Here is a 27,750-nt window from a genome sequence, read left to right on the forward strand (position 1 = left end):
CAACAGTCACACAAAGAGACAGAAACAGCTTTTTTTTATTTTCTAGGCGTGATTAACTACATTACATTTAGACTTTAATGTTTCACTTGTGGACGTTGCGTGCCTGGCTGTGACACCCAGGAGATAGAAACGACAGACAGATAAAACACATCAGACAGTCTCGTTATGTTGCAAACAGGAGGTGACGAGTCGCGCGGGCAGACGGCGGCACCACCTAGCTGTGTGTGTAAACGCCACAGATATCACGCTCTAGGTGCTCTCCTCATCTTCCAGACTCAATATAAAATCAAATTCCCCTGTGCAAACGAGAAAGAGCCAGCTCATAAGTTGCTCTAGAGCAGAGGAAGGTTGTGGGACTACAAGTCCCAGCAACGGCCGAAGCGATGCATATTGTGTAATATTGGACCTTCCAGTGTAAGACGAAGCTACAAACTTTGTACGCTAACCCTGAGCGCTGTGTGCCCCTAGCATGTACCTTGTGTGAGTGGCTGCACGGACAGTCGCGCCCTGGTGAACAGCGCCATGTTTCTCAGGGGGCCCGCTGAGGCCTTGTGCTTCTGATGCAGCTTCTTCAGCTCCGCCAGGGAAATGTAACGTTTCAGCATCCGGACAAACTGCACATCCACCTGCAAGCAAAAGCACAGATGTCAGCTCTTGGGACAAGTTTCTCTCTGCAGTTGCAGCATGTCTCACTGCTGCCATCTGATGTTTAAACGTACAAATAAATATATATATATATATATATATATATATATATATATATATATATATATATATATATATATATACACACACACATACACACACACACAAATCCAATGGCGGACAAAAAGGCACTCCAGAGGCTTAATATTAATAGAAATTGTATTGACAAGAAGCGACGTTTCGGGGCAGTGCCCCTTCCTCAAGTGATACCAATACACAGTGAAAAGCAGAAACTTACCCCCTAAAATACCCCTCAGGGCCGAGTGCGCCGTCCTCCACGTCTCCCGCCGCGTCTCCGTCTCTGCTCACCGCCGCCTAATACTTCCGGGTCCCGGCTTGACCTGGTTACCGTGGCAACCCAGGCAGCATTCGTTCCACCACAGAAGGTGCTGCGTGCGGTTCACGGCTCGTAGCGCTGGCCAGGGGGGGCGGAAAGGACATGCACCTCTATGTTGGCCCTAGCAAAAACAAACCAATAAACATATATAAAAAACAGGTGTAAAACAGTGACCATATCAGAACATATAAAGTGCATGGTTAACAGCGCAATAAAGCGCAAAGTATAAAGCATAGGCAAAGATCATAGAACAATAGCAGAAGTATGACATTGACAGAAATATAGCGCTAACGAGGATTGACCTCGGCTACACTGCACTACATTATACTATTCCAGTTAATCTTGTCATTCAATCCCAAAGGGGACATAGTATTAAGGCGGAAGATCCATCGGGTTTCTGCCAGAAGAAGTGCTTTATGACGATCACCACCCCTAAGTGATAATGGGATGTGATCAATCATAAAGTATTGGAGCATGGACAGAGTGTGACCCTTTTCTCTAAAGTGACGAGCCACCAGTTGTTCCAGATTTCTACCAGATAAATGAATGGCAGACCGGTGTAGGGCCATACGATCCCTGAATGGTCTAGAAGTTTGGCCTACGAAGTACAGCCCACAGTGGCAACAGATAATATATACCACAAACTCTGACCTACAAGTTAAAATATGTCTAATCTCATACAATTTGTCAGAGTGTGGATGTTTGAAATTACGACAGGGTTGCATGTATTTACAAGTAGTGCAACTGTGGCAACTATAACAACCAGGGGGTTTATAGTACACATTGGGGATCACATTTTGCCCCATGCCAGAAATGTCAGCTTTCACAAGCCTATCCCGAAGATTACGACCTCGTTTAAAGGCCGCTAAAGGTCTAGTATCCTTAAAAGCTGGCAATTCACTGTCTGATTTAATAATTGGCCACAAAGCTAATGACGCCTGTTTAATAATAGGGCTAGCTGTCGTAAACTGACTTACCCACGGAATACAATTATCATGGGCTCGTACTTTCGGTTGTAAAAGACATGCACGAGATGTTTGTAATACTTGCTCTTTCTGTAAATATAGATTTTTAGGGTCATAACCCCGGGCTATAAATTTCAGGATCAATTCATCCAATCTGCCAGGCAGTGCAGTTGGATCACTTACTATCCTAGCGATTCTCATCATTTGGGATAGCGGTAATCCTTTCTTGAGAGCCAAAGGGTGATGGCTATCTGCTCTAAGAAAAGTGTTGCGGTCAACATCCTTGTAGTAAATATCAGTGCTGATAATACCTTCCCTAATCATGACTTTCACATCCAAAAAGTGCATTACCGTAGCACTACAGGTGTAGGTATATTTGATAGGAGAGTCAAGTTGATTGACCTTAAGCATTAATTCATCAAAACTATCTCGACCCCCGGTCCACAGGATGAAAATATCATCTATGTACCGGGAGTAGAGTAAAAGGTGCTGACTCACTTCTGGGCAGCTCAGGAACAGATGTTCTTCCTGAGCAAACATAAACACATTTGCATATGAGGGGGCCACGGCCGACCCCATGGCACATCCCCTCAGCTGCAAAAAGAATTGACTGTCATACAGAAAATAGTTTCTGTAGAGAGTCAATTCCAAGAGACGAATAAACAAATCATGATCAAATATATCAGGGTCTAGGTAATCACATAAAAACCTCCGCATAGCCGCCACATCATCCACATGTTTAATGGAGGTGTATAGGCTACACACATCCAAGCAGCACATAATAGTGCCCTCGGGTACCACCTGTAAATCAAGTAAATCAATGTTCTGATATGGTCACTGTGTTTTACACCTGTTTCTTATATATGTTTTTTATATATGTTTATTGGTTTGTTTTAGCTAGGGCCAACATAGGAGGTGCATGTCCTTTCCGCCCCCCCTGGCCAGCGCTACGAGCCGTGAACCGCACGCAGCACCTTCTGTGGTGGAACGCATGCTGCCTGGGTTGCCACGGTAACCAGGTCAAGCCGGGACCCGGAAGTATTAGGCGGCGGTGAGCAGAGACGGAGACGCGGCGGGAGACGTGGAGGACGGCGCACTCGGCCCCGAGGGGTATTTTAGGGGGTAAGTTTCTGCTTTTCACTGTGTATTGGTATGCCTTGAGGAAGGGGCACTGCCCCGAAACGTCGCTCCTTGTCAATACAATTTCTATTAATAATAAGCCTCTGGAGTGCCTTTTTGTACGCCATTGGATTTGTGCATGCTGTTTGGATTATGGCACCGGGGCATGTTGTCTGCTGAACTTGAGTGCCGGCTGAATTATATATATATATACATACATACACACACACACACAGCAGAGGAAAAGTCAGCAGTTGTGAATAAATTAGATCTTGCAGAGGAACACAAGCTTGAGGTTGTTACTATAATCTTGGCCACGGAGCAGAGGAAAAGTCTTCTTTGACAGTTAAATGATAGACCCTCAGAAAGTGACTTTGAATTCTCAATGCCAAAAGTGATATTGAATAGGGAATTTGGAGTACTGGATACGGAACGCAATCACTACAAACCTGCTGCAGAATACGCAGGCTCTGGCCAGCCAATAGATATTGGACGGTTTTGAGAATGGTACTTCTTTATTCAAAGTATCCGCCCTTGGAAAGCCGTTCCTGTGTCTGATCTTGTGCCAAGAGCGTCTAATGCGGAGTACACACTAGGGCGACATATTGGCAGACCCAAAGTCGCGCCGACAGAGCAAACGATTTAGGTAAGTATACACACTTACTGATCGACCGCTCGGTTGTCCCTAGTGTCACAGCTGGGTGGGCATTTAGTTTGCCTGCCCAGCTGTGTTGGCGGCCCCCACAACAAGTGTACGGCCGGTCAGCGGACAACCCGTACACGGCCAGATGTGCTGATATATCGGCCGTCAGCCTTGCTGCAGAGCCGACACGATAAGTCTGAACGATGCTGACCCATTCACAATATATCAGCCGTTCGATGAGCGGCCAATCATTCGTGTGACTTACCATATGTTGACAGTGAAGAGAAAATGGAAAGTCTCAACCTCCTGGGGACGTTTAGGGACTCAGATTTCTTTAATCCTAGACATCTCAAAAAGTGTACAGGATGAAGAGCCTATTCTCTTGCCATCTGATGTTGGAGAAAATGGTTGAAGTTCACCAGCCACAAAAATATGGATGCGGCTATAAAGAATGTTGGGCGACAAATGAAAGCGCAATCACGCAACTGCTGGGCGATTGTACGTAAACCTATATATTTCCTTATGGTCGGCAAAAACCAGAAGAGACAAAGGAACTTGGATGAGGAGACCACCAGATGTCAGAAGAGTCTGGATGGTATTATTGGATGAAACAAAGAGCCCTGGAGAAAAAATTAAATAAAAGAGGGACTTCACGATAGAAATGTCTCATCCTAAATTGCTCATCCCAGGCGTTGTAAGCTGGAGCAGGGGGATATGTGGCCAGGGAGGACAACAAGACTGTGTTAATTAAGAAGAAGACTGGCCGCAGTCTGGTTTCCACTAACCAATCCAAGTAAGAAAGGTCCCGGAAAATGCAAGCGAAACAAGAGGAGTCCGAGAAAATGGAAAGGAGGGATCAACAAGAGATGTAACGCTGCCATTTGGGAGAAGGGTTGGGAAGCCTGTACAATAATAAGGGTAAATGGTAGCACTATGACAGAATAAGATTTCCAAGAACTACTGCTAAATGAAATCAGAAAAAAAACAACAACCTTATTTGTCCAGTGGATGCCCATTTTCTGTTCCATCATACATAGCTGCTGCACTTGTGGACCACAGACTGCTGCACTAAGTCCGGAAGCAGAGGTAAAAGCCATGGATTCTCCTGAAGCATCTCCCAGGCTTCTGGGAACCATGAACCCACATGACCCAACGGGAGAATCACTAACACTTCTTCTCTATTTTACTCTTACTCAGCGTGTGTGAGATAAAAGGAGATGGAGGGAATAACTTGGCCAGTGTGAACCTCATGGGACGGACAATGGACATGCATCCGAGAAGGATCTTGGTATTTTGGTAATGTGTTTTGTGGTCATGATGTCCTTCGGAGGAAGCCCAAATCTTCCTATCGGTAGCGGAAAGACTTCCTAATGTAGGGACCATGGCCCTGGAACCACTTGCCTCCAGCTCAGGTAGTCGGCCTCTATATTCGGCTTGCCAGGGACTTGGAATGCTGAAAGTAGTGACTGTGGGCTTCTCTCTGCTAGGTATACCAGCTCTGTTACCTTCACGGTGATTTATGGAGGCCACCACTGTTGCGTTGTCTAGGAATAATCTCAGATGTCCCCTTGTAACTGCTGCTGAAACCAGGAGCTGCTTCCATACTGCTCCCATCTCCAGTACATTTATGTGGACTCTCCACCCCCCCCCCCCCCACCACCCCAAGTGACCTGCCGTAGTGCACATACTGTCCTGTGGGAGCACACACTCACCATAGACCACTTAGGGCTTTCCTGGCTGCTGGATGCATCATAGTGGGGATTCTTCCGATCAAACTGAGTGTGGTCCGTGTAGGCTTCCTTCACAATCTACACAAACAGCGGAGAAGGATGATGAGTGAGAATGGTAAACAATACAAAGAGATGGTTTTTGTTAATTTCCTATAGGTATGCAAATGATCATCGACCAAGTACAGGCAACCATTTTGTCACAGATTTTCAATCCAATCAAGTTCCTGGTAGCCAATGAGGTCACCAGTTTTGAGTGATTTGATAGGTTGCTATCTGGTGGATCTTAGTTCAGCTCGTAACATGGCGGCCTCCGCTGGAAAGCGTAGCTAACTTATGTCTTTAGATATTGTGTTTCACAAGCTCAGTATTCATGAAAGACTTGCTGCATGCCGCCATGTTTCTGGAGACCACACAGATAAGGGGAAGAGGGTTGTGTGTTTCACTGGAAGTCCCCATTGCTGCAAATGGAAGAGGGTGCACGCTGTCAGCCTCACCTTAATAATCCCAGCAATGCCGGGCTCCTTACAGTTACTGTGATAGAAAAAGGCTTCCTGCCCATTCTTCATCGCTCTCATGAAATTTCGGGCCTAGGAAGACAAAACGCAACATTACAGGAGAACCCCCAAATAATAAAATATTCACTAGTTGGAAGCAGGGAATATTTTTCATTCAATTTCTCTAATGGTCGGAATAACGTAGGGACACAAATGATGACAGTAGTTTTGCGGCTGTTCACCTGGTAATTTCGCACTCCATCCCAGCATGCCGTCTGCTCGGGCTGGGCCTTCAGATCCTCTATTCCAAACTGAAAGACCAAAGAAACACACAGCCGACACTTTTGTAATGAGAGACAGAACGTTAATCTTAGGATAACTGCAATAACACGTAGAGGTCCCTTTAAGCCATCTCTACGTCCCCCACCCCATCTCCTACCTTCATATCCATCCCTTTCTCCATCCTGGACTCGGGCTCCGATTTCAGCAGCCAGCAGAGATAGTCCTCCTCTTGCTTCTCTGAGCTGTGGCCGACAGATGTCTTCTTCCTGCCCCTTGCGCCTCTCTTCCCCCCGTCTTCAGTTCCCATATCACCCACTTTGTCAGATTGTTCCTTTGAATCTATTGAAAAAATAAAATAAAGTATAATACGGACCCATCACCGGGACAAAATAAAATTGCTAATAACGGACTTAAGAACACCAAAAACAAACACTTAATGGCCATTTAAATTTAGAATATGCTCTTTTCCATAGCAACGAATAAGATGTCTGCTTTCATTCTCTACAATGCACTACAGAAACGGATTGGTTACCATGTGTGACATCACAGTTTTATTAAATTCCTCCCATGCGTCTTACCGATTGTATTTAACTAAAAAGCGATGACTGATAAAGGTCGGTAAACCTTGTTTGAGTCATCGTTGAGTTTTCAGGCCACTGTCACACCCGGTGTTTTCCTAATAAACTGAGGGGGATTGGTGTATACTGGAATTAGGGTAGCCAATCCAGAGATCCCGGATGTTTTTGAGTCTCAAAAATACACAGCATTATAATCCTTAAATCTCAGCTATTATGGGATCCAAAACACAGTGTGCATTGGGCTCCCGGCCAATCAGTGACCTATAGCAGCCGCATCACATGACTTCAGCTCGTCTACTGTCCTGGCCCCGTACTGATGGAGCAGCTGCTGCCTGGACACAAGGGCCGCCTCTGTGCTCGCTGGACCCCTCCTTCCAATATATGTTCGAGTGGGGTAATTAACCGCATAGGTGGCGCCGGAGAAGGCTGCACCGTCTGCCCAGCGCTGAACTCGGTGTCCTGATGCTCACCATCCGCTATCAGGTGCGGCCTGCATACCACTGCCCGCTACTCGGTGGCCCAGGACCCCTCTCCTCGCTCCCCACCCGGTCTAGCCGCCCATCAGCCCAGGTAGAAGCCATAGCAACATGTCCGCATCATCATACTGGGAGCGGGAGGCAAGGACACCATCAGAGGGGTGATGGGGGCACAACTGTCCCGGGCCTGGCCGTTCTGACAGAGAGTGGGGGGGCCCAAGCCGCATGCTGACCACTGCCCGCTACTGAGAGGGCCTCCGCTCTAAGTATTGAAAATGTCCCTCCCAAAATGTCCGCTGCCTCAGAGGAGACAGTTATTTTAAATGCTAGAGGAGGCAGCAGCCATTTTGGTAGGGACATTTTTCAAAAGGTTGAAAGGCGCAGGTCAGCAGATCCGTGGCTGGTGAGATGGAGAGAACAAGCAGAACCCTGAGAATGAGCAGAACCCCTGAGAATTACTTTATGGGGCATTGTATAGTGTTGATAAAAATATGTGCACATGAATAATAAGATTTTAAACCTACCGGTAAATCTTTTTCTCGTAGTCCGTAGAGGATGCTGGGGACTCCGTAAGGACCATGGGGATAGACGGGCTCCGCAGGAGACATGGGCACTTTAAGAAAGACTTTGGATCTGGGTGTGCACTGGCTCCTTCCTCTATGCCCCTCCTCCAGACCTCAGTTAGAGAAACTGTGCCCAGAGGAGACGGACAGTATGAGGAAAGGATTTTTGTTAATCCAAGGGCAAGATTCATACCAGCCCACACCATTCACACCGTATAACTTGTGACATACTATCTAGTTAACAGTATGAAAACAACACAGCATCAGTCCAAGACCAATGAAACTATAACATAACCCTTATGTAAGCAAAACTATATACAAGTCTTGCAGTAGTAGTCCGCACTTGGGACGGGCGCCCAGCATCCTCTACGGACTACGAGAAAAATATTTACCGGTAGGTTTAAAATCTTATTTTCTCTTACGTCCTAGAGGATGCTGGGGACTCCGTAAGGACCATGGGGATTATACCAAAGCTCCAAAAACGGGCGGGAGAGTGCGGATGACACTGTAGCACCGATTGAGCAAACACAAGGTCCTCCTCAGCCAGGGTATCAAACTTATAAAACCTTGCAAGGTGTTTGAACCCGACCAAGTAGCCGCTCGGCACAGCTGTAATACCGAGACCCCACGGGCAGCCGCCCAAGACGAGCCCACCTTCCTAGTGGAATGGGCCTTGACCAATTTAGGTAACAGGAATCCCGCCGTCGCACGCTCGCTGAATCGTGTTACAGATCCAGTGCGCAATAGTCTGCTTTGAAGCAGGAGCGCCAACCTTGTTGGCTGCATACAGGACAAACAGTGCTTCTATTTTTTTTTACTCTAGCCGTTCTGGCCACGTAAGTGTCACAACTGAGGGCCTGAGCTGACGGGAGGCAGCCTCAGTTGTAGGGGCTGAGATGTACCGGAACCTGGGAGGTTGTATCAGACCCCTGGACATGTAAGTAACATGAACAATAACTGCCCGAAGGCGTGACCACGACAACTTAGATAAAAGTCAATGATGTTTATTATGACAACTCCGCATCACAGCAGCAATAAAAGAAAACGTAAAAGTCAGCAAAGAATAAATACAGTTCCTGAGTACTACAGGATGGCAGGAGCCACAGGGCACTGGTAGTGTGAGATAGTTCTTATGATCTCCTAGATGGAAAGTCCTTACCAGGCCCGACTGTAGCAATGGAGATAACCCAGGATTGTGCCAGCTGGTGTTCCAGGAAGAGCTGGGTTGCTGAAGATAAAACAGCTGCTGTGGATACTGGCTGGAACCAGACTGTTGTTAGCACGGAGTGGATACTGGCTGGAACCAGTTAAATAATAAATGAAGCTTGAGAGCGATGCAATATGAATGAAATGTAGAACTTGAGAGCGGAGAAATAATAATACCGGTGGAGAGTGGTAAAGTGTAGAAAGGACACCGGCCCTTTAAGGGAAGCTGTACTCTGCTGGAAGCTGAGCTGGAAGCAGGTAAAGTTGTAGCTGGAAACAGATGAATCCACAATGGATTGGAGAGTCAGGCTACACCGCAGGTGGAATGCTGGTGCGGGTCTCTATGGTGGAAGTCTTGAGACAGGAGCTGGAACCTGGAAGACAATCACAGGAGAGAGACAAACAGGAACTAGGTTTGACAACCAAAGCACTGACGCCTTCCTTGCTCAGGCACAGTGTATTTATACCTGCAGCAAGGAAGGGATTGGCTAGGCAATTATGCAGATTATCAATACTGAGAACAGATTGGTGGAAATGATCAGCTGACAGAATCCAAGATGGCTGCGCCCATGCAGACACTTGGAGGGAAGTTTGGTTTGTAATCCATGTGGTAATGAAAACAGTAATGGCGGCGCCGGCCACCGGAGACAGGAGGCGCCAGGCTGACAGATGCACATCCAACCACGCGGACACAGCGGAGGCCGCGGCTGACGTAATCGCCACTCAGACACTCTGCATGCAGAAGTTCAGGGACGGCGGCGGAGGCCGCGGGAGACGCCATGCCAGGTGTAATATGGCGTTTACTGTGACAGCGTCCCAGAGTGACAGGAGAGGATACAGGAATGTACACATCAGGATAACAGATGGGATCCGGTCCTGGAGCGCTGAGCCAGCCTTAGGAGGCATCTGATGGGTAAGAAATGGCGTCCAGATACCCGGATCGTGACAGTAAGTTTTCAAAACCCTGACCACATCAAGGGACTCGGAATCCTCCAAGTCACGTGTAGCCACAGGCACCACAATAGGTTGGTTCATATAAAAAGATGACACCACCGTAGGCAAGAATTGAGGACGGGTCCGCAATTCCCCTCTATCCATATGGAAAAACCAGATAGGGGCTTTTATGAGACAAAGCCGCCAATTCAGACACTCGCCTAGCCGAAGCCAAGGCTAACAACATGACCACATTTCAAGTGAGATATTTTCACTCCACCATTTTAAGTGGTTCAAAACAGTGCGACTTAAGGAAACGCAACACCACGTTAAGGTCCCAATGCGCCACCGGAGGTACAAAAAGGAGGCTGAATATGCAGCACTCCCTTCACAAAAATCTGTACTTCTGGGAGAGAAGCCAATTCTTTTTGAAAAAAAATGGATAAGGCCTAAATCTGAACCTTAATGGAGCCTAATTCTAGGCCCAAATTCACTCCAGTTTGTAGGAAGTGAAGGAAAACGGCCCAGATGGAATTCTTCCGAAGGAGTATTCCTGGCCTCACACCAAGAAACATATTTTCGCCATATACGGTGATAATGTTTAGTTGTCACGTCTTTCCTAGCCTTTATCAGCGTAGGAATGACCTCATCCGGAATGCCCTTTTCCACTAGGATCCGGCGTTCAACCGCCATGCCGTCAAACGCAGCAAGTATTGGAACAGACAGGGCCCCTGTTGCAACCGGTCCTGTCTTAGAGGAAGATGCCACTGATCTTCTGTTAGCATCTCCTGCAGATCCGGATATCAGGCCCTTCATGGCCAATCTGGAACAATGAGAATTGTGTACTCCTCTTTTTCCTATTATTCAACACCTTTGGGATGAGAGGAAGAGGAGGAAACACCTAGACCGACTGGAACACCCACGGTGTCACTAGGGCGTCCACAGCTACCGTCTGAGGGTCTACTGACCTGGCGCAATACCTTTTTCAGCTTTTTGTTGAGGCGGGACGTCCTCATGTCTATTTGGGCCAGTCCCCACTGACTTGCAATCTGTGTGGAGACCTCCTGATGAAGTCCCCACTCCTGGATGCAGGTCGTGTCTGCTGAGGAAGTCTGCTTCCCAGTTGTCCACTCCTGGAATGAACACTGCTGACAGTGCGCTTACATGATTTTTCGCCCAGCGAAGAATCCTGGTGGCTTCTTGCCACTCTGCTCCTTGTGCCGCCCTGGCGGTTTACATGAGCCACTGCGGTAATGTTGTCTGATTGGATCAGAACTGGTAAGTCGCGAAGCAAGGTCTCCGCTTGACGAAGGGCGTTGTATATGGCCCTCAGCTCCAGGACGTTGATGTGAAGACAAGTCTCTTGACTTGACCCAAGACCCTGGAAGTTTCTCCCCTGTGTGACTGCTCCCCAACCTCGGAAGCTCGCGTCTGTGGTCACCAGAATCCAGTCCTGAATGCCGAACCTGCGGCCCTCTAGAAGGTGAACACCATCACAGGAGAGATACCCTGGCCCTGGGGGACAGGGCGATCAAATGATGAATCTGTAGATGTGATTCGGACCACTTGCCAGTAGGTCCCATTGGAAAGCTTTGTATGACGCCACCATCTTTTCCAGGACTCGAGTGCAGTAATGCACGGACACCTGTTTTGGCTTCAATAGGTTCCTGACCAGAGTCATGAGTTCCTGAGCCTTTTCTATCTGAAGATAAACCCTTTTCTGGACCGTATCCAGAATCATGCCCAAGAAGGTCAGACCAGTTGTAGGAACCAACTGCGACTTCGGGATATTAAGAAAAATAAGAATTTACTTACCGATAATTCTATTTCTCATAGTCCGTAGTGGATGCTGGGGACTCCGTAAGGACCATGGGGAATAGCGGCTCCGCAGGAGACTGGGCACATCTAAAGAAAGCTTTAGGACTATCTGGTGTGCACTGGCTCCTCCCCCTATGACCCTCCTCCAAGCCTCAGTTAGGATACTGTGCCCGGACGAGCGTACACAATAAGGAAGGATTTTGAATCCCGGGTAAGACTCATACCAGCCACACCAATCACACCGTATAACCTGTGATCTGAACCCAGTTAACAGCATGATAACAGAGGAGCCTCTGAAAGATGGCTCACAACAATAATAACTCGATTTTTGTAACAATAACTATGTACAAGTATTGCAGACAATCCGCACTTGGGATGGGCGCCCAGCATCCACTACGGACTATGAGAAATAGAATTATCGGTAAGTAAATTCTTATTTTCTCTAACGTCCTAAGTGGATGCTGGGGACTCCGTAAGGACCATGGGGATTATACCAAAGCTCCCAAACGGGCGGGAGAGTGCGGATGACTCTGCAGCACCAATGAGAGAACTCCAGGTCCTCCTCAGCCAGGATATCAATTTTGTATAATTTTACAAACGTATTTGCTCCTGACCAAGTAGCTGCTCGGCAAAGTTGTAAAGCCGAGACCCCTCGGGCAGCCGCCCAAGATGAGCCCAGCTTCCTTGTGGAGTGGGCATTTACAGATTTTTGGCTGTGGCAGGCCTGCCACAGAATGTGCAAGCTGAATTGTACTACAAATCCAACGAGCAATAGTCTGCTTAGAAGCAGGAGCACCCAGCTTGTTGGGTGCATACAGGATAAACAGCGAGTCAGATTTCCTGACTCCAGCCCTCCTGGAAACATATATTTTCAGGGCCCTGACAACGTCTAGCAACTTGGAGTCCTCCAAGTCCCTAGTAGCCGCAGGCACCACAAATAGGTTGGTTCAGGTGAAACGCTGAAACCACCTTAGGGAGAAACTGAGAACGAGTCCTCAATTCCGCCCTGTCCGAATGGAACATCAGATAAGGGCTTTTTCAGGATAAAGCCGCCAATTCTGACACGCGCCTGGCCCAGGCCAGGGCCAACAGCATGACCACTTTCCATGTGAGATATTTTAACTCCACAGATTTAAGTGGTTCAAACCAATGTGACTTTTGGAACCCAAAACTACATTGAGATCCCAAAGTGCCACTGGAGGCACAAAAGGAGGCTGTATATGCAGTACCCCTTTTACAAACGTCTGAACTTCAGGGACTGAAGCTAGTTCTTTTTGGAAGAAAATTGACAGGGCCGAAATTTGAACCTTAATGGACCCCAATTTCAGGCCCATAGACACTCCTGTTTGCAGGAAATGTAGGAATCGACCCAGTTGAATTTCCACCGTCGGGCCTTACTGGCCTCGCACCACGCAACATATTTTCGCCAATTGCGGTGATAATGTTTTTGCGGTTACATCCTTCCTGGCTTTGATCAGGATAGGGATGACTTCATCCGGAATGCCTTTTTTCCTTCAGGATCCGGCGTTCAACCGCCATGCCGTCAAACGCAGCCGCGGTAAGTCTTGGAACAGAAAGGTTCCTTGCTGGAGCAGGTCCCTTCTTAGAGGTAGAGGCCACGGATCCTCCGTGAGCATCTCTTGAAGTTCCGGTTACCAAATCCTTCTTGGCCAATCCGGAGCCACGAATATAGTGCTTACTCCTCTCCATCTTATCAATCTCAGTACCTTGGGTATGAGAGGCAGAGGAGGGAACACATACCCTGACTGGTACACCCACGGTGTTACCAGAGCGTCTACAGCTATTGCCTGAGGGTCCCTGGACCTGGCGCAATACCTGTCGAGTTTTTCCCAACGGTTTATAATCATGTGGAAGACTTCTGGGTGAAGTCCCCACTCTCCCGGGTGGAGGTCGTGCTGAGGAAGTCTGCTTCCCAGTTGTCCACTCCCGGAATGAATACTGCTGACAGTACTATCACATGATTTTCCGCCCAGCGAAGAATCCTTGCAGCTTCTGCCATTGCCCTCCTGCTTCTTGTGCCACCCTGTCTGTTTACGTGGGTGACTGCCGTGATGTTGTCCGACTGGATCAACACCGGCTGACCTTGAAGCAGAGGTCTTGCTAAGCTTAGAGCATTGTAAATGTCCCTTAGCTTCAGGATATTTATGTGAAGTGATGTCTCCAGGCTTGACCATAAGTCCTGGATATTCCTTCCCTGTGTGACTGCTCCCCAGCCTCGCAGGCTGGCATCCGTGGTTACCAGGACCCAGTCCTGAATGCCGAATCTGCGGCCCTCTAGAAGATGAGCACTCTGCAGCCACCACAGGAGGGACACCCTTGTCCTTGGTGACAGGGTTATCCGCTGATGCATCTGAAGATGCGACCCGGACCATTTGTCCAGCAGGTCCCACTGGAAAGTTCTTGCGTGGAATCTGCCGAATGGGATTGCTTCGTAGGAAGCCACCATTTTTTCCAGAACCCTTGTGCATTGATGCACTGAGACTTGGCTCGGTTTTAGGAGGTTCCTGACTAGCTCGGATAACTCCCTGGCTTTCTCCTCCGGGAGAAACACCTTTTTCTGGACTGTGTCCAGGATCATCCCTAGGAACAGAAGACAAGTCGTCGGAACCAGCTGCGATTTTGGAATATTGAGAATCCAACCGTGGTGCAGCAACACTACCTGAGATAGTGCTACACCGACCTCCAACTGTTCCCTGGATCTTACCCTTATCAGGGAATCGTCCAAGTAAGGGATAACTAAAATTCTCTTCCTTTGAAGGAATATCATCATTTCGGCCATTACCTTGGTAAAGACCCGGGGTGCCGTGGACCATCCATACGGCAGCGTCTGAACTGATAGTGACAGTTCTGTACCATAAACCTGAGGTACCCTTGGTGAGAAGGGTAAATTTTGACATGAAGGTAAGCATCCTTGATGTCCCGAGACATCATGTAGTCCCCTTCTTCCAGGTTCGCAATCACTGCTCTGAGTGACTCAATCTTGAATTTGAACCGCTGTATGTAAGTGTTCAAAGATTTTAGATTTAGAATCGGTCTCACCGAGCCGTCCGGCTTCGGTACCACAACAGTGTGGAATAATACCCCGTTCCCTGTTGCAGGAGGGGTACCTTGATTATCACCTGCTGGGAATACAGCTTGTGAATGGCTTCCAAAACTGTCTCCCTGTCAGAAGGAGACATCGGTAAAGCCGACTTTAGGAAACGGCGAGGGGGAGACGTCTCGAATTCTAATTTGTACCCCTGAGATATCACCTGAAGGATCCAGGGGTCTACTTGCGAGTGAGCCCACTGCGCGCTGAAATTCATTGAGACGGGCCCCCCACCGTGCCTGATTCTGCTTGTAAAGCCCCAGCGTATACTGAGGGCTTGGCAGAGGTGGGAGAGGGTTTCTGTTCCTGGGAACTGGCTGATTTCTGCAGCCTTTTTCCTCTCCCTCTGTCACGGGGCAGAAATGAGGAACCTTTTGCCCGCTTATCCACGAAAAGACTGCGCCTGATAATACGGCGTCTTCTCATGTTGAGAGGCGACCTGGGGTACAAACGTGGATTTCCCAGCTGTTGCCGTGGCCACCAGGTCTGAAAGACCGACCCCAAATAACTCCTCCCCTTAATAAGGCAATACTTCCAAATGCCGTTTGGAATCCGCATCACCTGACCACTGTCGTGTCCATAACCCTCTACTGGCAGAAATGGACAACGCACTTAGACTTGATGCCAGTCGGCAAATATTCCGCTGTGCATCACGCATATATAGAAATGCATCTTTTAAATGCTCTATAGGCAATAATATACTGTCCCTATCTAGGGTATCAATATTTTCAGTCAGGGAATCCGACCACGCCAACCCAGCACTGCATCCAGGCTGAGGCGATTTCTGGTCGCAGTATAACACCAGTATGTGTGTAAATACATTTTAGGATACCCTCCTGCTTTCTATCAGCAGGATCCTTAAGGGCGGCCCTCTCAGGAGAGGATAGAGCCCTTACAAGTGTGTGAGCGCTTTATCCACCCTAGGGGGTGTTTCCCAACGCACCCTAACCTCTGGCGGGAAAGGATATAATGCCAATAACATTTTAGAATTTATCAGTTGTTATCGGGGGAAACCCACGCATCATCACACACCTCATTTAATTTCTCAGATTCAGGAAAACTACCGGTAGTTTTTCCTCACCGAACATAATACCCCTTTTTGGTGGTACTTGTATTATCAGAAATGTGTAAAACATTTTTTATTGCCTCAATCATGTAACGTGTGGCCCTACTGGAAGTCACATTTGTCTCTTCACCGTCGACACTGGAGTCAGTATCCGTGTCGGCGTCTATATCTGCCATCTGAGGTAACGGGCGCTTTAGAGCCCCTGACGGCCTATGAGACGTCTGGACAGGCACAAGCTGAGTAGCCGGCTGTCTCATGTCAACCACTGTCTTTTTTACAGAGCTGACACTGTCACGTAATGTCTTCCAACAGTTCATCCACTCAGGTGTCGACCCCCTAGGGGGTGACATCACTATTACAGGCAATCTGCTCCGTCTCCACATCATTTTTCTCCTCATACATGTCGACACAAAAGTACCGACATACAGCACACACACAGGGAATGCTCTGATAGAGGACAGGACCCCACTAGCCCTTTGGGGAGACAGAGGGAGAGTTTGCCAGCACACACCAGAGCGCTATATATATATATATACAGGGATAACCTTATATAAGTGTTTTTCCCCTTATAGCTGCTGTATAGTAAATACTGCGCCTAATTTGTGCCCCCCTCTCTTTTTTAACCCTTTCTGTAGTGTAGTGACTGCAGGGGAGAGCCAGGGAGCTTCCCTCCAACGGAGCTGTGAGGGAAAATGGCGCCAGTGTGCTGAGGAGATAGGCTCCGCCCCCTTATCGGCGGCCTTATCTCCCGTTTTTTTATGTATTTTGGCAGGGGTTAAATGCATCCATATAGCCCAGGAGCTATATGTGATGCATTTTTTGCCATCCAAGGTGTTTATTATTGCGTCTCAGGGCGCCCCCCCCCAGCGCCCTGCACCCTCAGTGACCGGAGTGTGAAGTGTGCTGAGAGCAATGGCGCACAGCTGCAGTGCTGTGCGCTACCTTGTTGAAGACAGGACGTCTTCTGCCGCCGATTTTCCGGACCTCTTCTGCCTTCTGGCTCTGTAAGGGGGCCGGCGGCGCGGCTCTGGGACCCATCCAAGCTGGGCCTGTGATCGTCCCTCTGGAGCTAATGTCCAGTAGCCTAAGAAGCCCAATCCACTCTGCACGCAGGTGAGTTCGCTTCTTCTCCCCTTAGTCCCTCGATGCAGTGAGCCTGTTGCCAGCAGGTCTCACTGAAAATAAAAAACCTAAACTAAAACTTTCACTAAGAAGCTCAGGAGAGCCCCTAGTGTGCACCCTTCTCGTTCGGGCACAGAGATCTAACTGAGGCTTGGAGGAGGGTCATAGGGGGAGGAGCCAGTGCACACCAGATAGTCCTAAAGCTTTCTTTAGATGTGCCCAGTCTCCTGCGGAGCCGCTATTCCCCATGGTCCTTACGGAGTCCCCAGCATCCACTTAGGACGTTAGAGAAACAGCTGTGTTGCTGTAACACCTTCAGTGAAAGTGATACGCTGTTTAGTGACTGCTTTCTTGATCTCGCTTTTATGAGGAGATCGTCCAAGTACGGGATAATTGCGACATCCTGCTTGCGCAGGAGCACCATCATTTCCGCCATTACCTTGGTGAAAATCCTCAGTGGAAAGCCCTGGTAATGATAACCTGTACCGCAATTCTTAGGTACGCCTGATGAGGTGGATATATGGGAACATGAAGGTATGCATCCTTTATGTCCAGGGATACCATAAAATCTCCCCCCCTCTAGGCTGGCGATGACCGCTCAGAGCGATTGCACCTTGAACTTGAACCTTTTCAAGTATAGGTTCAAGGATTTTAAATGTAAAATGAGTCTGACCGAACCGTCCAGTTTCGGGACTACTAACAGGGTTGATTTACTACCCCTACTCATGTAGAAGTAGGGGAACTTTGACCACCACCTGTTGATGATACACTTTGTGAATTGCATTTAACAGTAGCTCCCTTTCTAGGGGAGAAGCTGTTAAGGCCGATTTGAAAAACCAGCGAGGAGACACTTGTTCGAATTCCAGCTTGTAACCCTGGGAAATAATTTCTATTGCCCCGGGATCCACCTGTGAGTGAACCCAGATGTGGCTGACAAGTCGAAGACGTGCCCCACCTGGGGCGGACTCCCTCAGCGGAGTTCCCGCATCACGCTGTGGATTTTATAGAGGCCGGGGAGGACTTCTGCTCCTGGGAACTAGCTGTGGTTGGCAGTTGGTTCGTACTCTCTTGTTTTTATATAACCGAAAGGACCGCATGTGTTAATGTGGTGCTTTCTTAGGCTGTGAGGAAATACATGGCAAAAATGTTATTCAGTTGCAGTAGTTGTGGAGACCAGGTCCGAGAGACCTTCCCCAACCAATTCCTCACCCTTGTAAGGTAAAACCTCCATATGCCTTCTGTCCATTGCCGGGTCCATAAGACTCGTCTAGCAGAAATCGACATAGCGGTGATTTCTAGAACTCAGTAGGCCAATGTCTCTTTGAGCATTTCCCATATATAAGACAGCATCTTTAATATGACCCAGGGTCTATAAACCGGTATCCTTATCCAGGGTATTAATTTCCGTCGATAAGGTACCTATCCTTGCTGCTACAGCGCTACAAACCCAAGCCGACACTAACGCCGGGTTGAGTAAGGTACTAGATTGTGTAAATGGACTTCCAGGTAGCCTGCTGTCTGCGATCAGCAGGATCCCTGAGGGTAGCCATAATGGCAGCGCTACCTTTTTTGGATAAGCGTGTCCAAGTTTTTTTCCCTCTTGGGGAAGATTCTTACCGTATCCTGTCCTTAGTCGGGAAAGGATACGCCCTAAGAATCCATTTTTGGGAATCTGCAGTTTCTTGTCTGGAGATTTCCAAGCCTTTTCAATAACTTGTTCATGAGATGGGGGAAAGTTTACCTCAGGTTTCTTTTACCCTATACATGTGTACCCTCGTGTCAGGGACAGGGGGTTTGATATGCAAATCATCTTTTATTACAATAATCATATATTGAATACTTTTAGCCAATTTTGGCTATAACTTTGTATCATCGTAGTCGACATTGGAGTCAGAATCCGTGTCGGTATCTGTGACTATTATTTGGGATAGTGGGCGCTTTTCAGACCCTGAAGGCCCCTGCGACATAGGGACAGACATGGGTTGACTCCCTGGCTGTTCCTTCTCATCTTTTGTGCAATAAATTTACATTAGCACTTAAAACATTCCACATATCCATCTAGTCAGGTGTCAGCGTTGTCGACGGAGACACCACATTCATTTGTTCCTCCTCCTCCCTAGGAGAGCCTTTTACCTCAGACATGCCGACACATGCGTACCGACACCACACACTCAGGGAATCCTCTTATCTGAGGACAGTTCCCCCACAAGGCCCTTTGGAGAGACAGAGAGAGAGTATGCCAGCACACACCCAGCGCTATATGACCCAGGAAAAAACACAATAAACATATGTTTACCCAGTAGCGCTGTGTATAAATGTATATATGCGCCTAATTATGTGCCCCCCCCCTCTTCTTTAAAACCCTCTTTAACCGTGGTATAAGCAGGGGAGAGTCCGGGGAGCTTCCTCTCAGCTGTGCTGTGGAGAAAATGGCGCTGGTGAGTACTGAGGGAGAAGCCCCGCCCGCTCGGCGGCGGGCTTCCGTCCCGCTCAAATATACTGAAAACTGGCGGGGGCTCTTTATATATATATATATATATATATATATATATATATATATATAAACAAGGGGTACCCTTATGCGCTACGTGGAGCGGAACTGAGCTGCAGCTTAGACGAACCCCCTGTTAGGTGGGGCCCTAAGATATCAAACCAACAAACTAGAGTCTAAGTGCGCTAAAGTCATATGGATAATTTTAATCTATTCATAGATCTTAATAAGTTTATCCGTAACCTTACGGTCCAAAGACATTTCTTGAAAAATCCTACGCCGGCTACTTCACGCCTGCAGAAACCCATTGTGGCCCCTCCCTCTAGGTTCAATCCTATTGAATCCAGAGGCAGCCATCTTGACATATTCTTTAATTCAGTGAAAGATGACTTTCGGAAAATCAAACCCCATAACAATAGATTCTCTAGTAACTTGAATCCTCAAGAGAAACAAGCTTTAAAAACTTTGCGGGCAGAAGAGAACGTTATTATCAAACAGGCCGACAAAGGGGGCGCTGTCGTCCTAATGGACAGGCAGTATTATCTGGAAGAGGCTAATAGGATTCTGCTAGATGAGAGTACATATGTATTACTCAAGGAAAATCCCACTGTAGACTTCGGAGTTCAACTTAATGTCCTCCTCACCAGAGGGTTGAAGGAGGGTTTACTGCTAACTGAGGAATTTAATTATCTTATGACTAGGTTTCCTTCTATACCCATCTTCTATCATTTACCGAAGGTCCACAAAGATAGCAATCGCCCCCCAGGAAGACCTATTGTGGCAGGTATTGATTCAGTTACGGCTAACCTCTCCCATTATGTGGATCTGAAATTGCAACCCTTTGTCCTTCTAAATAGATCACATCTTAAAGACTCCACAGCCATCCTGCATAAAATAAAAGATCTCGTCTGGACCACTGAGTACACATGGCTGACCATAGATGTTCAAGCATTATACTCTTCCATTCCACACTCTAAAGGAATAGATGCTGTAAGAGCTACTTTGGAAAGTGGAACTGCTTCTGATCAAAAGGAAATAGATTTTCTTTTGGATTGCATCAGGTTCATCCTCGAACATAATTTTTTTGAGTACAACGGTAATTTCTTCCTCCAAGTACAAGGCACAGCCATGGGGACTAAATTCGCCCCGGCATATGCCAATCTATTTATGAATGACTGGGAAGAAAAACACATCTATGGTTCAGCATTTGAAAGTAACCTTTTGATATACCAACGCTACATTGATGATATAATCATCGTTTGGAAAGGCGGTATAGAAAAAATTTATTAATTTATGTCTTACATCAATTCTAATGACCATAATCTTAAGTTTACCCATAAGAAAGATATGGCCAATATTGAGTATCTAGATCTAGTTCTCAGCGGCAAACCAGGCGAAACTATTACCACTAAAACCTATTTCAAAACAGTGGATGCAAACAGTTACATCCCTTACTCGAGCTGCCACCACCCTACATGGAAAAACGGGGTGCCTTTTTCACAATTTCTGCGAGTTAGGAAGAATTGCAGTAACCCTAGTGACTATTGGGACCAGTCACAGGTAATTTTCGATCGACTTCTACAGAGAGGTTATGACAAAACCTTATTAGAAGGAGCTAGGGAAAAAGCTTTTTCCCGTGCCCGAGATGAACTCCTAGTGGTTAAACCAAAAGCCAAAACTGACTGGAATTCTAGACCATTTATAACACAGTTTAATAAAGAAAACCATTTGATCCACAAAGTCCTAGATCGCCATTGGGGGATACTGTTGAAAGATCCCATATTGGGACCCCACTTGCCGACCAGGCCTAAGATGGTTTTTCGTAGATCCACCAATCTTAGAAGCATTATAGCCCCGAGTAAACTGACGCAAAAGGCTCCCAAACAGGAAACAATTACTACGTGGCTGAATGATAAACAAGCTTATTGTGCACCATGTAGCCATTGCATCTGCTGCAAGTTTATGGATCGTGTAACCTTCAAACATAAACTTGATACAGGAAGACTCTATATGTTAAAACATCCAGTCAACTGCAATTCTGAATATGTGGTATATAAGATCACTTGTTCTTGTGGAATGCTTTATGTCGGTAAAACAAAACGACAAATCAAAATCCGCATACAGGAACACATGCGAAGCATAAAAAATAAAGTGAAGAATCATAGTGTACCCCGTCATTTTTCCGAAAAACACAATTCCAGTGTTACTCTGTCTAACTTCAAATTCACAGTTCTGGAACATATTAAGGAGCCAGTAAGAGGTGGTAGTAGGGATTTGCTTTTAGCGAAAAGGGAGAGCTTTTGGATCTTTACTCTAAATACCTTAGCTCCCCATGGCCTCAATGAGGGTATAGATGTGGTATCTTTCATTTAGCTTTGCTTTAGTGTAATGGGGAATTAGCCCTTGAGACTAGGAGGATAACTTTTATATATCCATACAACTTGTCTGCTCATTGATCTGCGATTATAATATGCTGCAGACTATTATACAAGAAGAGTGTTGCTATATATGTTGCATATCACCCAGCTAAACAATGTAAATGTGAAGGCACAATGAGTCCCCACACTTACACCTATAATTAGATATTATCTATTTTTTCATCGGGTAGTTATCAGGACCCTCTCCATTTGTTGCTTTCTTCTCACTTTATTTACACTTGATATTATTGTTATTTAATTTTAGTGAATGGCATCCCATAAGGTCTCATTCTGGCTTAGTTAAATAGGTCACATATTTAATTTTACACTTTGATGTTTTAGGGATCATTTGCATTAGGTATTATCCAGCCCTTACCGCTATCTTCTAAGCACGATATCAATATAAAGTTTTTTAAATAATTGTTTATTATTTAGTTTAGTTTTGATACAAATATTCCCCTGACTAATAAAGTAAGGCCAGCAAGCATAATCTTTAATTCACCTCCTTATCGTTCACGTTACTTATCACTTGCACCATACTATGGTTGCTAGGTTACAGTGGAGCGCAGTCTGTGTGTGCGTTCCACGTACACCGAACCAGACGCGCTTTGTAAGTATTGAGAGCCGCATTTACATATTCATTTGCTGGCTGGTGCGGCCCCTTGAAGTCACGCGGGTAGTCGGCGCTTCCGGTCACGGAGGCCCCGGTCACGTGACTTCCGGCCTCTGGAGCGCATTGCGGTTTTGCGTTCCATAGGCGATTCCGGTCACGGAGACCCTGGTCACGTGACTTCCGGCCCCTGGAGCGCATCGCGGTTTTGCGTTCCACAGGTTTTCTTTTAAGTTTATAAACTTCTATTCAAACTCCATTTTTTCTGTTAACCACTTAAACAGTGTCACACATTTATTTAGTATATATCTTCACATCTTGGGGAATTTCTTTGCAGGGTATAACAACCTTTTGTCTCTCCTTAACACTCTATTATGGAAGGAAGTGATGTCATAGGGTATTAGGTATAAATACCCACTAAGGCTTAGCCCTTTCATTATCACTTTGGACTTTGAGATGACCACTACACTATTTGGCTGTGAGTAATTACTGGACCTTTTTGCCTTCACATAATACTACTGGGAATCTGAATGTTAAATATCCTGTTTCTGTATGCATACCCTGTATATGTTAATTTGGTTAATACATGCTTTAGTCATATTTACTGTTAAATATCAAGCACTTGCCCCAATCTTAGCACTTGCTGATATAGTCTGGGAATCTTTATGTCTTAATTTCGCTTCTACTTATTAGTTGTGGGGCCCATGAGCACAACATGCGAATGGAACCCTCTTAAACTAAGCATGTAGTTTAGGAATCTATTTAACAACTGAATATTATCTATAAATTATTATAGGTTGACCCACTACTGAGCGGTCTCACCCTCATCAGGGACTGGTTTATAGAGTCAGTGGTAGACTTTAAAGCACATTGTTTTCGGGTATGTATAAACTTTTGACCCCGGTCTATTTTTCGTAAAGAACGATAAGTTTTCCATTAAGACCTTTGTCCATTTAAGTTCTGGATTGTTTTTCTTAATTTAGGTCACCTATTTGTCCATTTGTTATCTGGACTCTGTGTGACTGGGAGCTTCATAATATTGAACTGCTTTCCCAGTCATTTTGGTACGTATTATCCCCATCCTCCCTCATCTTGTTGCTTTGTTCCTACATTTATCTGAGACCCTAAAATATTTTATACACCACTCCTTTTTCATTTTATCAGGTCCTTTGCCTGCTTTTATATTCAATGAGCTTTTTACACAATTTTGGGATTATCTGTAAAAAACATCTGGCACTCGGTATGTATAGCTATGTTAGCTATTATTTGTATAACTGCACACTAATAAAGATTGTGTAGTGACTGTATTCTGTCATTTAGATATTACCCCTGAGGAAGTCCCAGTTAGGGACGAAACGCGTTGGGTTGTGTTCGAGTACTGTATTCCATCTGTATTCTATACTACTAAGGAAGATTTACCACGAATCTCAAGTTTCACTTGAATTTTCCATCTGACAGAAACTGTTTGTATACATTGTCTATACATTCTGTAAAGAGATGTTTATATGCTCACAGATGTTTTATGCTATTGTGGCTTTTATGTATTAAAAACTGAAAGTTGAATCTTTTAAATCTGTTTATTTATGATATACAGTACTATCCATTAGCGCACTTAGACTCTAGTTTGTTGATATATATATATATATATATATACACACACACACACACACACACACACACACACATATACATACAGTGGCCAGCTGTAAATATACTATTTTTGCCAGAAAAGGGGTTTATATGCTGCCCAGGGCGCCCCCCAGCGCCCTGCACCCTTACAGTAACTGCCGTGTGTGAGGTGTATGGGAGCAATGGCGCACAGCTTCACCGCTGTGCGTTACCTCAGTGAAGATCATAAAGTCTTCTGCCGCCTCTGAAGTCTTCTTTTCTTCTTATACTCACCCGGCTTCTATCTTCCGGCTCTGTGAGGAGGACGGCGGCGCGGCTCCGGGACGAACTCCAGGGTGAGACCTGTGTTTTGACTCCCTCTGGAGCTAATGGTGTCCAGTAGCCTAAGAAGCAGAGCCTTGAAACTCACAGAAGTAAGCTCCCTGAAAATAAAAAACCTAACAAATATACTTTCTGTCAGAAAGCTCAGGAGAGCTCTCTGAAAAGCACCCAGTCTCCACTGGGCACAGTATCAAATTGAGGTCTGGAGGAGGGGCATAGAGGGAGGAGCCAGTGCACACCCAGACCTAAAGTCTTTCTTAAAGTGCCCATGTCTCCTGCGGTGCCTGTCTATCCCCATGGTCCTTACGGAGTCCCCAGCATCCTCTAGGACGTAAGAGAAATATATTTTTTTTAATGTATTTTTTTGGGGGGAGGGGGCTATTTTGTCAGTCCCGGGCCCCAAAATTTCTGATGGCAGCCCTGGCAGGAGGTTCAGTACATAGTGGAGCCTGGCAGACTAGGTAAGTAAAAGTGGAGAAGGGCGCGAAGGAGAAGGAAAGTGTGGGGGGTGGAGGTATGGAGATGTGGGTAGAAGCACCTCTGTCGGAGCACAGGGAGATGTGTCCCCAGTGGGACACATCGGCAGCCAGCGCTGGGACAGTGTGAGCAGATGTGTTGGGTGTTTATCGTTTTGGTGCCGCCCACGAGCCAATCAAGGCTCGCAAGCTGCCGACCAATGGTAAGCGGTCATTAGGCCCAGGTCACTTCCTGTGCAGCAAGTAGGCCACAGCCTGAGGGTTGTGTCTATGTTCTATTCCAAATAGTTTGTGACATGGACCCAGGAGCTTATGGGAAAGGTCCTCTTCATGAAGGAAAACTAGAAGCTACCATAGCCTGAGCCCTCTGGTGAATGATCTGGGCATAGACCAAGAACATTCGATTTGATTTATGCTCCTGGTAATCGCCTGGCTATTAGGCCCAGATTAATGAAATCAAATTACCCCACACAGGCAGGCACAAGGCCGTGCCCACAATACAAAGATGTACTGGATTGTCTAGTGGAGGTGGGAAGGCTGTGCAGCTCTCACTCTCCAGCGGCAGCAGGCTCCACCACACGCACCGCACCTCTTACAGAGGAAGGGTATCAGGTGGCACAAAGTACAATTCAATCCTGGAATCGCAATTTATGGATGAACTTCATATTCACACCATCTCTAATTGAGCAAGGGACAAATCAGTCAACCAACTTTGTATCCATGAAATAAATGAGGGAAGAGAATGGAACTTTGCCGACCCCGCGAGCTTACCCTCAGCCGGTGAGGCGACGCGCTTCCTCTTAGTCGGACGCATAATTCACTTCTATCGCTTACTGCAAAACAATCCAAAGAAAAAAGGGGAAAATGAACGCACTCTACAGAGATACAGAGAAGATACACTGAAAAGTACAAGAGCTCTTGTACAGATGTCACTGCCCATTAGACTTACATCCTAAATATTAATATTATTATTAGGAATCATTTATATAGCGCCAGCATATTCCGTAGAGATGAAGGACAGAGAGCAAACACTACGTGGTTGGAAACCCATTGGCCACATGGCAAAATTGATTGCCATCCAGCCGGAGGATTCAGCAGCTGGTGCCAGCAGAATCGCCATCTCATCTGAGGATACCCCTACCACAGCGCTCCACCTCTACCGCTCTGCGAAGGGTCAGGTGCATTTGCGCCATCAAAGAACAAAATGCGCAGTACACTTCAGCTGGTCTATTCTCTCTGTGTCTCTTTCTTATAAATAGTATACAAAACTGGATAATTAAATACAACAATGGACGGCGGGGACGTGAACATGAAACACATAATATTATAAAATTCTAGAATGACAAATTAAAAACAAAAACCGTAGCCCCCTCTCCAAACAGATATGCTGGAATTGTGGCTCCACAATTGCTCACATAAACTGAGCACGTGGCTATTGTTACTGTGTCAGCATAGATTGCTTTTCCCCTAGGGTCATGCTACCGCAGAACGCCCGAGGCGTACGTAAATTCCCCAATAACGATACAATCATTACACATAACACATCTCACAAGCAGCATCGCAGCACCTAATAACCCCAGGGAGCTACGGTAATACGCAGTATGCAGCACTTCTCGTGTATCACACCCCTGCAGAGAGTAAGCCCGCCAGCAGGGCCCTCCGACCTCTCGGACTGTCTCATTCATCGCCGCTTTACTGCTGTTCAGTTCCCAGCTGCACTGTGTAAGTAAATGCTGATTAATAAAATAATTTACATAATAATGTATCACATATATACCAGCCATGTGCACCTGTGGCTCTGCAGAGGCTGTGGGACTACAAGTCCCAGCATGGCCTGACAGCTGCAAACAATACACAGAAACCAAGCGAGTACAGGATGGATGCTGTCACCAGAAAACTTATTGTGCTGTACAATGTATGTGCCAGGGACTGCCCTGGCACCTCACACCTCCCCCCTGTGCTCTCACATGTGTTACCTCCTGCGCCTGTGCCTTTAAGATGCGCCTCCCGCCAGCAGCCAATCAGGGCACGATAATACCGGTAGCCACGCCTCCTCTCGCTCTGCATGACGGGGACTGTAGTCTCCTTTGCTGCACCGGGGCACTGCCGCGGTCCGTAACCAGACTACAGCTCCCATCATGCCCCGCGGCCGGCTGCAGACATGGCGCTCAGTGTCAGAGTGGGATCCGTTCTCTCCCGTTGTGTCCGGAGTGGAGTTACCGGGAGGGGCGCGGCTGCCCGCAGAGGAGTGGCGTCGGTTATAGACCGTAAGGCCCTTGTGTGTGTGCGGGAAGGGAGGGGCTCAGGGGGTGGGGACTGACCTTCTGGTGTTGAGGGTGTCTGGTACACATCGGATCACGTGACTGGCGCTCGCTAGCGGCCATGCTAGGGAGGTCAGTGGTGTCATGTGACTGACAGCTGCGGTAGCTATGCAGATGTCATGTGACAGGGCTGGTTACACAAGCACCAATTAGCATTGCCCTAACATTCTTTTCATATAAGTTAAAATATGAAGGATATAAACTAATTATATATATGTGTGTGTGTGTGTGTGTGTGTGTGTGTGTGTGTGTGTGTGTGTGTGTGTGTTTGTTCATACATTTGTAAATCCAGTCATCAGGACACAGAGACATGTGAGTTCACTGCTGTGCTGTTTATTC

General features: G+C 46.7%; 2 protein-coding genes and 1 long non-coding RNA gene across 11 annotated transcripts in view; 2 read left to right on the plus strand and 1 right to left on the minus strand.

The window, feature by feature from the left end:
• Nucleotides 1-17: 17 nt before the first annotated feature.
• On the minus strand, nt 18-27,506 carry THYN1 (thymocyte nuclear protein 1). Of its 9 annotated transcripts, none has more exons than XM_063943793.1 (8): nt 27,412-27,506; nt 25,862-25,923; nt 6,433-6,614; nt 6,236-6,304; nt 5,994-6,086; nt 5,482-5,577; nt 476-626; nt 18-296 (listed from the first exon to the last, which is right to left on the minus strand). In XM_063943793.1, the coding sequence occupies exons 2-8, from the start codon at nt 25,902-25,904 to the stop codon at nt 250-252; spliced, it is 681 nt and encodes a 226-aa protein (XP_063799863.1). In that variant the 5' UTR covers nt 25,905-25,923; nt 27,412-27,506; the 3' UTR covers nt 18-249. The 9 variants fall into 9 exon arrangements, with proteins under 9 accessions (XP_063799863.1, XP_063799864.1, XP_063799867.1 ...); XM_063943794.1 differs by lacking the exon at nt 27,412-27,506 and adding an exon at nt 27,067-27,157; XM_063943797.1 differs by lacking the exon at nt 27,412-27,506 and adding an exon at nt 27,058-27,080.
• Nucleotides 23,654-24,144, plus strand: LOC134965692 (uncharacterized). The gene is made up of 3 exons (XR_010188497.1): nt 23,654-23,728; nt 23,829-23,904; nt 23,985-24,144. It is a non-coding gene; the product is annotated as an uncharacterized LOC134965692 (long non-coding RNA).
• The window catches only part of ACAD8 (acyl-CoA dehydrogenase family member 8), a 128,507-nt gene continuing 127,968 nt past the window's right edge, over nt 27,212-27,750 (plus strand). Inside the window, exon 1 of the mRNA XM_063943791.1 lies at nt 27,212-27,357. Coding sequence (XP_063799861.1) covers nt 27,252-27,357 — 106 coding nt within the window. The 5' untranslated portion in view covers nt 27,212-27,251. The remainder of the gene's footprint in view (nt 27,358-27,750) is intronic.

Source organism: Pseudophryne corroboree, chromosome 10 (assembly GCF_028390025.1).
Source record: "Pseudophryne corroboree isolate aPseCor3 chromosome 10, aPseCor3.hap2, whole genome shotgun sequence".
In the NCBI taxonomy this organism is placed as follows: Eukaryota; Metazoa; Chordata; class Amphibia; order Anura; family Myobatrachidae; genus Pseudophryne; species Pseudophryne corroboree.

Bases quoted from the DNA above. Each gene is read 5' to 3' on its own strand.
- THYN1 (XM_063943792.1), bottom strand. From the start codon at position 27,157: ATGCAGAGCGAGAGGAGGCGTGGCTACCGGTATTATCGTGCCCTGATT. The intron at 6,615-27,066 runs GTAACACATGTG...TTTTTTCAATAG, and splicing joins TAAAGGCACAGGCGCAGGAG to ATTCAAAGGAACAATCTGAC. The intron at 6,087-6,235 runs GTGAACAGCCGC...TTGTCTTCCTAG, and splicing joins ATGGAGTGCGAAATTACCAG to GCCCGAAATTTCATGAGAGC.